Source organism: Euphorbia lathyris, chromosome 2 (genome assembly GCF_963576675.1).
Source record: "Euphorbia lathyris chromosome 2, ddEupLath1.1, whole genome shotgun sequence".
Classification (NCBI taxonomy): domain Eukaryota; kingdom Viridiplantae; phylum Streptophyta; class Magnoliopsida; order Malpighiales; family Euphorbiaceae; genus Euphorbia; species Euphorbia lathyris.
The window spans coordinates 68377276-68391439 of NC_088911.1; the positions used below are offsets into that span (position 1 = coordinate 68377276).

A 14164-nucleotide genomic window follows, 5' to 3' on the forward strand; every position below is an offset into this window, starting at 1 on the left:
TAATACAAGTAAATGAATTTGGTTTATTTAATTAAATTGAAATTGTACCTCATCAGCAGTCAATCTATCAAGCCGGACGCGATATGATCTCAGTCGATCCCCACTATTCTCCAACGGTATAGATGGCCACATGCAAGCCCTCAGCATCGCTGGATCCAATGTGACTCCCTCCCGTTGAGGCCTGAAGCACGGGAAGTACTTATAAATCCATGCCTGAAGCAGTGTCAGACAACCTGTGATCTGCCCGCAGTCTCCTCTGCTAGCAATACCTAGATGACGGTATAGATATGCTAGTGCAGCTGAGCCCCACGAGAGTCCAATGGCTCCAGCTATAGAGTCATGTACCTCCAACAGACAAGAAGGTTGAATGCAGTCCCCACTCTTGTCCACGAACAATGTGCAACCGAGCATCAAAAACGTCCAAGCAGTAGCCTGTGCATCAGGAATCCGATCTCCTTAACAATAATCCAGGACGGAAGCCGCTCGTATACCGCCATTACTGTAGTGACCCTTCTGCAACTCCTCCCGAGTCATACCAAACAACTCCATCACACAAGACTGAAGCTCCTCAACATTCGCATCAGCAGTCACCATAGCCCCATCGATGGGGATGCGCAAAATCTGCCACACATCATGCAACATAATGCTCATCTCACCAAACGGCATGTGAAATGATGACGTGTCTGGCTACCACCGCTCCACAAAAGCCGCAATCAGGGGCGCATCGATGTGGCCATACATGATATTGGGTAAATGGGACAATCCAGTTGACTCTATACGCTTATGGATCTGCTTAGAAGCACCACCGTACCATACACACAGCTTCCCACAATATACTGATCGTGTCTGACACCTAAGGAGGCCCCTATCCTGCCCGCTCCAGATAGCATTGGCAATATGTCCCAGGAAGCTCGGGATCACAAGACCATCAGATGGGCCCCCAAGAACCGAGGTCTTCATGATCCAGTCATCCTCTCCATCACTCCTCGAGCGCTTGCTGCTACCTGAAATTACAGTAAACTCATTTCAGAATATTCGTATATTTTATAATAATCACGAATAAATCACATAATAATAATTAAATTTAAATTTCTCACCCGAAGACGACCCTGCTGTAGAAGCAAAACGTCCGTCACGACCCCTCGGTATGGTCTTAGTAGGTACTCGCACAAAGGATGAACTCTGAGGAGGCATAGAGTCATCTCCGTCCATCTCCACAACATCCGTCATCTCCTCAGGCTGTGCCCTATGGGCATCCCCCATCAATATCTGCTCTGTCCGTTGCTCCGCCCATTCCCTCCGGGCAGAGGCAGTCACAACACGTGACCTTGTATGTCTCATCCAGAATGGGCCTCAACAATATCAGCCTGTAAAACCAAAAACATTTTACATATATAAGCAAATAACGTATTTTTATTTAAATATACTCAATTTCTCATTTTTCGGTTTTTTAATAATTTGGCATTGCCATAGGTCGGGTCGAACGAAGTTATTTAAAAAAAAACAAAATTCCGGGCCCATTTTTGCCTAAACAGAGCGCCGCAACCGTTCGACCGCTGGGCCGAACGGGCAGCGCGCACACGGATGCGCCGCTCGTTCCACCGTAAGGTGGAACGAGCATGCCGTTCGTTCCACCGTACGGTGGAATGAGTGCGCCTCTCGTTCCACCGTACGGTGGAACGAACGGCGCGTGCCATTTCCACCACGGGTGGAACGGACAGTTCGTCCGTTCCACCCGTGGTGGAAACGGCACGACCCGTCCGTTTAGGCAAAATTCATACGGGTTCCGCCTCCGATTCGGAGACGGAACCCGTGATTTCGGAGTAATTTAAAAAAAAAACCTTACCGGAGCATTCATGAAGCCTTTACCCGCTCCTGCCTTTGGCGGCATGTCGTTTTAGGTCGGGTTTTTTGGAAATAAAAAAAGCTAGAGAGGATTTGAGAGTTTTGAGTTTTTGAGTTGAAATTATGAGGAGGGCAAAATTGTCAAAAAAGGTACGGTGGAAAGTATAATCTTTGCGGTATATAGCAACCCACTTTTATAAACTGAGTTCCCACTTTCTCTTCCTATAAATTATTTAAGGATTTCCACCTTTCCCATTTACATAAATAAAAAAATAAAAAAATTTCAAACAAGAAAGTTATTAAAATAAAAAGTACAGAAAATAAATGACTGCTTTATGGATTAGCGGACATCCTAGCCTTCAAGAAATTCTCATATTTTTTATTCAGATTTTGTGATTTTTTTTTTTTACTTTTAACTGGAAAATAAGTCAATCATTTATTATATTTTGCTTTTTCTTTATTGAATAAGTTTTTAATTGACGTATTATAAAGTATGATAGTTTTTTTTTTTATTTATAGTTTCTTTTATCCATATATGAGTAGTTGTGATCTGTCTCTTTATATGATGTTTTTATGTTTCATTCGTGGAAATTAATATAAGAGCTTTGTCTATCCCATTGAAAGATCATGAAATCATTTATAGAGAATAACACTGTGAAGTTGATTGTGAATAAAGTTTGTCCTTGTGACAAAAATAATTTCAATCACACGCAATTTATTATTGTTTTATCACGGCATATGATATTAAAAACATAAATTCAAGCTTTTTAAATGTATTTTTAAATTGTAATTTTTTAATTACTTATATCGAGATATATTACGAAATAATTATTAAAAAAGTAAAAGAAAAAACTGCTCTATGGATTATTTGCGGTCCGCAGAATATAAAAGAAATAAAATAAGCTATGGATTTTATAAAGGGCAAATTATAAATCTAGTCCAACTAGAGAGGTTCATTTACATATCTAACCCACTTTGCTTCCATCTCACTAAATTAGACACTTTCATCCATTTTGGATAAAATTATCCTTAATTCTATTCGATCGATCCATCTGCTCCTGCTCCCGCTTCTTCTTCTTCTTCTTCTTCTTCTTCTTCAATTTTTGATACCAATCGTTAGCGATTTTTGAGATTATTGAAGTATTATGTTCAATTTTTCGTAGAAATGATATGTTTTTAGCTTATACACCTGCTTTTCTCGTTGGTCTTTCCTTTTTCTTCATCTGTGACGGTATCGTTTCAATTTCCTCTATTTTCCTCCATTGTTGTCGTATTTGTGACGAATTCGTCACAAATGCGACATTGCAGCAGTTCAATTGTTAGATTTTCTTTTTCTTTCTCATTTTTTGAGCTTTCCATCCTAATCTTCTTCCGTAGACACTAATTCTTTAAAGATTGAACGAAACATAATCTCTTCTCTCTATAAACCACCGTCTTTTCGTCGGTTTGGGATGACGAAGAAAACGTTGAGAGTCTAAGGAAGAAGATGAATTGAAATAAGGATATTCTTGTCCAAAGTGGATAAAAGTGTTTAATTTGATGAGATGGAAACAAAGTGGATTAAATATATTAATGACCCTTCAAATGAACTAGATTAGTAATTAGTCCTTTTATAAAAATATTTATGTTGCGATTTAGTGAAGTAGGGATGGAGGGGAGTATAATTTGGTTAAAACCCCGTAATACAAACTTGTTACCATTGATTTCCTGTGTGTCGGTGAAAGATTCTAAACTTCCAATCCATCCAGCCTGTATGTTATTAACCACCCTGCATCTCTACGCTTGTAGACTAATCCTAACCGTCCATCTCGGACATACTTGCGCCCGATTTAAGCACGATGAAAAAGACATACGACCCAACAACAACTCTCTTCTTCTCCTATACTTTGGACTTCTCCAGATCCACAAATCTGCATTCTTCTGGTAAGTTAAACCAATTACTCTTCATCTTCAATTTCATTTTTTGTGTCTTGATTTGGCGGAAGAGAATGAAAATGGAGAACAAAAGCAAGGGATTTTTTCTAGTGTTGGCAGTCATATTGGCAAGTTTGGCGTTGGTAGCTAATGGAGATGATTCAGAGAAGACAATTGTGAAAACGGTCAAGGGGAAGAAAGTGTGTACTAGAGGATGGGAATGCAAAGATTGGTCAATATACTGTTGCAATCAGACCATTTCAGATATATTTCAGACCTACCAATTTGAAAATCTTTTCTCCAAGAGAAATACTCCCGTCGCTCATGCTGTTGGCTTTTGGGATTACCAATCTTTCATCACCGCTGCCGCCATTTATCAGCCCCTCGGCTTTGGGACCACTGGCGGCAAGCTTATGCAGATGAAGGAACTTGCAGCCTTCCTCGGCCATGTTGGCAGCAAAACCTCTTGTTAGTGTTTGGATTTTTCTCTTTTTTTTTTTACCTTAATCCAAAAGAAACTAGTTATATAACCAAGTGAGATTGCTAATTTCAGGTGGTTATGGAGTGGCTACAGGAGGACCATTGGCCTATGGTCTATGCTACAGCAGGGAAATGAGCCCTAGCCAGTCATATTGTGATGACTCCTACAAGTTCACCTATCCTTGCTCTCCCGGTGCTGACTACTATGGTCGTGGTGCTTTGCCAATCTATTGGTATTTTTTCATTTCTCTACATTACTTTCTTAAGTATCTCATATTGGATCGTTTATATCTTTACATAGTATTAGCTTCTCTAATTCAATCATGAGCCTCCTATATAAGCCGATTGGTCCCCTCAATTGTATTTGGTTAAAGTGACCCCCTCAACTCAACTTGCTTAAAGTGATACATCTTTCAATTTGTCCAAATCCTCTCTTATCTTTCAATTTGATCTTACTTTGTCACTTTAAGCAAGTTCAGGAGGAGCCAAACATTTTTTTTTTTTTTTGGACCAAGTTTGGGGGATCTTGATGTAATTAAGCCCTAATTCAACGTTCTTCACGTTTTATATATGGTGTGCGGAGTGCATGATATATTTAAGGCAATCCTTCCCTTTGGGGTAGAGTTAGGACTTGGTAACTTTACAGACTCCTGTCACAATTACAAGATTAATAGGACTCGGTAACTTTACAGATTCCTGTCACAATTACAAGATTAACATTGATGAGATTATGCATGATTTTCAAAGTTGTAATTCCTTTTATGTGCTCTGTATAATCAGTAATGGAAAAGATAATTGCTATAGGATAGGATATTCTAAATCCAATGAAAGTTTTGTTATCTTACCTCGTAGGTTTTCTCATGTTGATGTTTTTGCTATGGAACGTGTAATAGTTGGGGTGGTTATTTTATGTATGTGTTACATTGTATGTATGTATATATATATATATATATATATATATATATGAATAAATGCTAGAAAAATGGTAATCATGTCTGTAAATAGATGGTGTTGTACCCTGAGGATCATACTTGATGCTGTAGGAACTTCAACTATGGAGCTACCGGAGAAGCCCTGAAGGTGGATTTGTTGAACCATCCAGAGTACATAGAGCAAAACGCTACCCTGGCCTTCCAGGCTGCAATCTGGAGATGGATGACCCCAATTAAGAAATCACAGCCGTCGGCACATGAGGCCTTCGTGGGGATGTGGAAACCTACAAAGAACGACACATTGTCGAAGCGTATTCCTGGTTTTGGCACAACCATGAATATTCTGTATGGGGAACTTACTTGTGGGCAGGGGGATATTGATGCGATGAACAATATCATATCGCATTATCTGTATTACCTGGACTTGTTGGGTGTAGGAAGAGAAGAGGCAGGGCCTAGTGAAAATGTGTCTTGTGCAGAGCAAGTAGCATTTAATCCAAATACTGCAACTCCTTCTGCATCTTCTTGATCAAATTCTTATACTTGTGCATCCATCCAATCCGTAAATGAAGACAATATATGATGTTTTCCAGCCTTAATATGTTAATGGATATGTGTCTTGTCTTGTGTAGAATGGCTACTTAAAAGTATTTGTTGTAATTTGTTATTTATTATGTATTGTATCCTTCGTACTTCAATTTGAGAACAGATGAACTAAAACATTTTCATTCTTTGCTTCTTTCTTGTCCAATATCATATTTTCCTCAATCCCCAATAAATGCATATCACTCTCAATCACCATCTTCCAAGTTTGCTTAGGTCTTCCCTTACTCCTCACTATTGCATCATTTTCCACTCTTCAATTATTCTATTCGGCACATCAAGCTCTCTTCGTCTTACATGTTCAAACCACCTTAGTCGATTTTCCTTATTTTATTCTCAATATATGTAACCCCTACTTTTGTCCTAATTATTTCATTCCTCACCCGATCCTTTCTCGTATGACCACACATCCATCGGAAAATATGCATCTCCGTCACTGACATCTTATGAATGTGACAGTGTTTCACTGCCCAACATTTTGTACCATATAACAGTGCAGGTCTAATTGTCGTTCGATAGAATTTTCCCTTCAATCGATTAGACATGCCGGGATCGCAAAAGACACACACACACATATATATATATGTGTGTGTGTGTGCGCGCGCGCGCACGCAAAAATATCCTTAACGTTTTGGATTAGGAGCAATTTTACCCCTAACGTTGGAAGTTAAGATCAATTTTACCCCTAACATTAATAAATTGGGTCAATTTGAGAAACAATTCATCAAACTGTCTTCTCGACCATAAATCTTGTCATCTACACTTTACACATGCGTCATTTTATCAGTAACAAATCACAAACATTTGTTAGGATGTGAAAAAAATAAAAATAAATGTCTTTTGTACGAATTGGACAAAAAATTCAAAAAATTCACCAAATTTATAAATATTAATTTTACCGCTACTAGTCTATACATTTATTGGAATTAATTTAAAAAAATCAATTTCAACTAAATGTATCACAGAATGAGTGTGCGGACTGTTACTAGCAGAATCGTATACATTCCCCTAGAGCGATAAGAAACCAGGTTGATACTAACGTTTACCTTTTCGTATTAGGTTTAATATAATTCGATCCTTCATTAGTTATATCCTTAAACGAATCTGTAATTGTGGAATATGTCAAGTTAGATATAATGAAACGTTTGTTTTACTTTTGCAGGTAGAATTAACTCTGAATAGATAAGTTAAGTGAAATCTCCATTTCTACTCTTAACCCTATCACCTTGCAAGGATTTCAAGTTAATTCTCCACAAGATGCCATTGATATATCTCTTATCTATCAGGAGTGATGAATGCTCAATCTAACATTAACTATCCTGCAATTACTTTATGTGATATCTAACGCCTACTCGCACACACCCCAGCAACCCTTGATCGTGGGAAGTATTTAGCTAGGAATTCCTTGATCATAATGTCCCAACTACTGATGGTGCCAGGATCTAGAGAGCATATCCATTCAGTTGCATCTTCTTTAAGAGAAAAGGGAAAAAGCTTTAGGTGAATTGCTTCGGGGGGCACATCATTCTGCTTGAAGGTTCCACAATGAAGTAACAATTTGTTAAGATGTGCCTTAGGATCTTTATGTGAATCCCGATAGATATGTCCTGATTTTTGAAGCATCTAAATCATAGCAGGTTTGATCTCGAAATTGTTGGCATCGATAGTTTGATAAACAATGCTTGAGGTGATTTCCGGCCTTAGAGGCTTGAATAGATCAAGGATATAGGGAAGATTAGTTAGCTTGTCTTGTTCTTCTTTTATCACTCGTTGTTCGTGTCGCATCATGCAAGGAGTTCTTTCAATTTCCGAGTCAAATTGCAAAGGAGATAAGAATCTAGTCCTACGGTGCATAAACAGTAAAAAAATAAAACAGAAAAATAAAACTTAGATTAACGAGAATTTTTTGGAATATGTATCAAATATAACTACTCTTTGACAACGACACCAAAAACTTGATAGGCTAAAAACATATAATGCGTTTAAGAGAAAGTGAACCCTATTACATCAAGTAATAACGTTCTGAAGAACAATTGGATCTAATGCATGAATGATACCAGCATCAAAGACATCACACAAATAAGCAAACTGCGAATTCATTGCATTAAATATGGTAAACAGATTATTGTCAAAGTTGAATACAGAAGAAATGTTAACATTAAAGTGGTCTTCCATGATGGGGAGCATATAGTCTTCCGTCTCGGGCTCTGCATCATCTTCAAGAAGTAGATCTTCAAGATCTTTGGATAGTTCCTTCATCTGATCTTCAGACAGCTCTTGAATCTCATCTGAAATAGGCGGAGTCTTATCAACATTTTTGGAAGCTTCAACAAACTTCTCTTTAACTTCAGTCATGATCTCATCAGCGCTTCGGCCTTTACCCGATTTCCGCTCTTCATAGACAATAAAGCCCATAACATCTGTAATCTCTATACGACGATATGAGGTGTCTTGATTTGAATCCTCACTAAGAACTGACTTCATCTTCTTCATAGCATAGGATGCGTTCTCTTTGATTTCTAGATCAAATTATTCTTCATCCAAAAGAAAGTGTTCAGTAGTCTGCAGTAGGAAGGGAGCATCTTGGCTTTTGGAGAAATCCACCGTGTCGTTGAAAATCTCAAAACCAGAAAGTTCCATTCTGTCAACGATCATGAGTTCACCTACCCCCATATAGGCGCGTGTCTCTGCCTTTACAAAAGAGATGAACCTTTTTCCAGTGTTCTTATTCTTTAGGGACCTCTTCTCGTTGTCAAGCTTGAATCCTAAACCGTGACGATTATGCTGTCCAGCTTTGATATTATAAGAGACAACACCTTGATGTTCTTTGACCAATCCTAATCATAGGACGAAGTTCAGCTTCAACATTACATTTTCTACCCCTGAAGGCATGTTACTGTCAAAGATAGTAGCTATTTAAAAGCTAAAGTGAGAGGAAAGTCTTCTCCAATTGTGGCAACAATTGGTACATCATCAGCTCTTATGATCTCAACTCCTTTGGAGAATGGAATTTTGACCATTTGGTATATAGTAGATGGTACTCCCCTAGCTTGTGGAACCATGGTCGGCCCAGCAATAGAGAAAAGGTAGCCGGAACATCTAGCACTATAAAATTTCACGCGTGTTTTGACTGTTCCTATCTTGACATCATCCTCAAAAGTACCGGTAACCCGACGTTTAGAGTCGTCATAAGCCCAGATTACTGTATGTGACTCCTTCAGACCTTCTTCTGGTAAACCCAAAGAACTTAGCATTTTCTTGGGGCACATATTAAGTGCTGAACCATCGTCGACCATAACGCAGGGGACGACTCTAACTAACATCTCCACCCAAATGTACAAAGGTTTATTATGATTCCTTCCCTCGACTAGAAAATCGCTATCATAAAAGGAAATTTTAGTAGACTTCGTGCATATCTGAGTCAACATGCAACCCAAGACATTTGCTGATACTACTGGTGGGGCCTCCACTTCTGATAGGGCCTTGACTAAAGCACTTATGTGTTTTAGGGATGTCATTATCAAATGCCAGACACTAGTTTGTGATGGAGTTTTCTTGAGCTATGTGATCAACATATCTTCTTTCTCCTTTTCCTTTTCCGGAATTGTAGACACTGGAGCAGGGACATTAGGTGCATGTAGATCAATGAGACTTCCTCTGGGAGGTGGAACGACGTTGTAAGCACTGCCACTCCTAGTCACATGATTTATCATGCAGGAACTACTCTCGCCCTCTTCATCTGAGGAGATATAACTCAGGTTGATTGGACACACTAACTAAATCCTCTCCACTGATACGGTTTGTCTGCTGGCATTCACTTCCTGAACTGTTCGAGTACAAAACTCTCGCTCACCCCTGAGGACATCATATTGACCGATTTCCCAAAGTCATGAAGCAGATTCTTTGTAGTATTGGGCTTAGAAGGATTGACTATCTTTCCTTCATTGATAAGGTGATGAATATCTCATTCAAGAGTCTTGCAACTATTGGTGTGATGACCTATAACCTGATGGTAGAAGCAGAAATTCCCTAGATCAGTGCCTTGTGGGAGATTTGCATAAGGTTTCAGCGGTTCCATGAGCTTCACCTTCTTCAGTTTAGAGAAAAGTGAACTAAGAGGGATGCCCCACCGATTAATACCCAGATTATTCTCTGGTTCATTCTTCTTATCAGAGACAGCTGCCACATCAAGTGTTTTGACTTGAGTTTGTTGGTCCCTTGTGAAGGAAAATAGGCAAACGTTTGGCAGCGGAAATATAAAAATTTTAGCCTTTTTCCATTAACCCAAGATCCGTTAATCGTTATTTCATTTAAAACAGTCCTAATTGGAAAAGGAAAGAAGGAAAAACAAGTTTCCTTGTTATACTAGGATTAGGAAGCTGAAATCCTACTAAAATAAGGAAAACTAAGTATTCTAAACAGGAAACAAATAAAAGAAAATTCCTAAACACTTATTTAAACCTAAATAAACAAAACATCCTATTTATTTTAAATCTAGAAGAAAACTAAGCCCATTTAATTACAAGACTTGGTCCAAATAATTTCAAAATTAGATAAAAATCCCAATGGGTTAAATATATGCCTAACATATATCTGTCTAAAGCTCACTTTAAATAAATCAATTTGGACCAGCCTTGTACAACAAAAAAATAAGGCTAAGTTTCATGTGCTTGGACTTGAACTAGAGTTACTGAACTAGTTTCTTCCTTCAAGCCCACTTGAAAAGTTGTTGGTGCTTCGTGAATTGTTCCATGATTGTTCAAAATGTCCTTCATTAAACAATTCAGTGCTTCACGTAACTTCTTTGCACTAGACCTTGTAATCGGGCCGATAGGAATATGTATAGGATCATGCTTCAGCTTCTCATCGTGCTTCATCATTTGTGTATCTTGCTGATTCGCATCATTTTGTATGGAAAATGTTGTGTTTTTGGGTTTTGGTGTGTCTTCCCAAGGAGTGGAAGTTGATGATGAGAAGGTAAAGGCAATTCAGGATTGGCCTACGCCTAAGTCAATTACCGAGGTAAGGAGTTTTCACGGTTTGGCGAGCTTCTATCGAAGGTTTGTCAAAAAAAATTAGCTCTATTGCTGCTCCTTTGACTGAAGTAATAAAAAAGAATGTGGGTTTGAAGTGGGAAAAAGAACAGGAAGATGCGTTTATTTTGTTGAAACATAAACTTACTACTACACATGTGTTATCTTTGCCTAATTTCAATAAAACTTTTGAAATTGAATGTGATACATGTGGTGTTGGTATGGGGGCTGTTTTAATGCAAGAAGGTCATCCCTTAGTTTACTTTAGTGAAAACTGAATGGGGCAGCCTTGAATTATCCCACTTATGATAAAGAGTCGTATGCATTAGTTAGGGCTTTTAAAACTTGGCAACACTATTTATTGCCTAAGGAATTCATGATTCACACTGATCATGAATCTTTGAAGCATTTGAAAGGTCAACATAAGCGGAATAGAAGGCATGCTAGGTGGGTTGAGTTTATTGAGGCATTCCCTTATGTGATTAAGTATAAACAAGGGAAAGAGAATGTTGTTGCTGATGTATTAAGTAGGTGTGTAAACTTGCTAAATATGATGCATGCTAAATTGTTAGGGTTTGAGTTCATTAAAGACTTATATGCCAGTGATGATGATTTTGCATCTATTTATGAGGCTTGTGAGCATGCCATATTTGGAAAGTTCTATAGACATAAGGGCTTTTGATTTAAGGAAAATAGACTTTGTTTGCCTAAGTGTTCTTTGAGGACTTTGTTGGTTCGTGAGGCTCATTGAGGAGGTCTCATGGGACATTTTGGTGTACGTAAGACTTTAGACATATTGTCAGAGCATTTCTTTTAGCCACACATGAAACGGGATGTGGAAAAGGTATGTTCTAATTGTATAAATTGTAAGCAAGCTAAGTCAAGAGTAATGCCACATGGTTTATATACCCCTCTACCAGTACCTAGTGAACCTTGGACTGATATTCCTATGGATTTTGTGTTAGGTTTGCCAAGGTCAAAGCATGGCAATGATTCTATAAAGCGTGGCAATGATTCTATCTTTGTGGTTGTATGTAGGTTTTCTAAAATGTCGCATTTTATTCCATGTCATAAAACAGATGATGCCACCAATGTTGCTAACTTATTCTTTAGGGAAATTGTTCGTTTGCATATGGTACCTAATAGTATAGTTAGTGATCGCGATCCTAAGTTCTTAAGCTATTTTTGGAATACTTTATGGGGAAAGTTTGGTACTAAGCTGTTATTTTCTACATCATGTCACCCCCAAACTGATGGTCAAACTGAGGTAGTAAATAGAACTTTAGGACATTTTTGAGAGCTGTCATAAAGAAAAATTTAAAGTCATGGGAAGATTGCATTCCATTCATTGAATTTGCATATAACAGAGCTGTGCATTCTTCTACTAATTGTTCACTGTTTGAAATTGTTTATGGCTTTAATCCGCTTACTCCATTAGACTTAATTCCTTTGCCTGTTGATGAGAGGAAAAGTTTAGATGGAAGGAAAAAGGCCGATCTGGAGAAAAAGTTACATGAACAAGTAAAACAACAACTTGAGAAGAAGAATGAACATTATGCACATCAAGCTAACAAGAATCATACCAAGGTTATCTTTGAACCAGGTGATTGGGTTTGGTTACATATGCGAAAGGAGAGGTTTCCAGCTCAAAGAAGGACCAAGTTGCATCCAAGAGGAGACGGACCTTTCCAAGTTGTAGCAAGAATTGGAGATAACGCTTACAAGCTTGATCTCCTAGGTGAGTATAACGTGCATGCTACTTTTAATGTTTCTGACTTGTCTTTGTTTGATGTAGGTGATGAAGGTTCGAGGACGAATCCTCTTGAAGATTGGGGGAATGATGCGAATCAGTAAGATACACAAATGATGAAGCACGATGAGAAGCTGAAGCATGATCCTATACATATTCCTATCGGTCCGATTACAAGGTCTAGTGCAAAGAAGTTACGTGAATCACTGAATTGTTTAATGAAGGACATTTCGAACAATCATGGAACAATTCAGGAAGCACCAACAACTTGTCAGGTGCGCTTGAAGGAAGAAACTACTTCAGTAACTCTAGTTCAAGTCCAAGCACATGAAGCATAGCCTTATTTTTTTTGTACAAGGCTGGTCCAAATTGATTTATTTAAAGTGTGCTTTGGACAGATATATGTTAGGCATATATTTAACCCATTGGGATCTTTATCTAATTTTAAAATTATTTGGGTCAAGTCTTGTAATTAAATGGGCTTAGTTTTCTTCCAGATTTAAAATAAATAGGATGGTTTGTTTATTTAGGTTTAAATAAGTGTTTAGGAATTTTCTTTTATTTGTTTCCTGTTTAGAATATTTAGTTTTCCTTATTTTAGTAGGATTTCAGCTTCCTAATCCTAGTATAACAAGGAAACTTGTTTTTCCTTCTTTCTTTTTCCAATTAGGACTGTTTTCAAGGGTCTATATAATAGCCCCAAGGGGATGTACGAATTTCAGATTAAGTTTTATAAAAATTTGATTATTGTTCTTGAAATATTTGATTTCTTGTTTATTATTTTGAGAGTGAGTGTTTCGGATCCGACTCTTCAAATATTATTTTGATCATGGTCAATCGTCAAGGCTAGGCGTTTAAAAATCAACCCCGTCACAGGTTCTTTCATCCAATTCGAAAGGTTGCATCAGTTTCATACTGATCTTATTGTTCGAGTTATTTGTTTGGGTTAGTGAACTTATTGCCACCTTCCTTATCTTTGTTTTATTATAATCTGAATTGCTTACAACAAAACCAATCTGATTTCTTTAGCTTTGTGTGTTTAACTTAATTCAACGATCGAGCAAACATAAGTTGAGTTTGATTCAACGAGGCCTTAATGATCTCTAAATGCCATTAATGCATGATAGCATAATATTAGTTATAAGTAAATAGTAACTATATCTTACCCAATATTGAAGGTTATAATTTTTATGACATTTAAAATAAATCTATTATCTTGGGTGATAATGTGCATTAAAATGCAAAAGGACATTGTTTTAAACCATTGTCATTATGGTTATTCATTATTATAAATTCATTATGATATTTATATGCAATAACAACTTTTATGGTTATGACCGTTATATGTGGTATTATTAAAACAGACACGATTAAAATTCTATTATGAATTTGTTTGACATATAATATTTACTCGGTTTAATCCTTTGACTAAAGTTCATTCCAGAGTCAGGAACAACTTGAAGGAATTACTAAGTTGATTCCACGATGAACTAACAATTCTATGAAAAGACATGGCATCATACTTGATATTTGCCAATAAGGCCAATGCAAACAGTCTTTCGCCATGAAGTCTATTCCATGGATCAAGCCATTGATCCCCAAGGAAA

The 14164-nt window shown here is 37.6% G+C and overlaps 1 protein-coding gene across 1 annotated transcript; it reads left to right on the forward strand.

Moving 5' to 3' along the window:
* The first annotated feature begins 3719 nt into the window (after nt 1-3719).
* LOC136218534 (chitinase-like protein 1) lies at nt 3720-5908 on the forward strand. Its single transcript, XM_066005468.1, has 3 exons — nt 3720-4227; nt 4313-4472; nt 5283-5908. Exons 1-3 carry the CDS (start codon nt 3834-3836, stop codon nt 5698-5700), a joined length of 972 nt encoding a protein of 323 aa, XP_065861540.1. The 5' UTR covers nt 3720-3833; the 3' UTR covers nt 5701-5908.
* The last annotated feature ends 8256 nt before the right edge of the window (nt 5909-14164 follow it).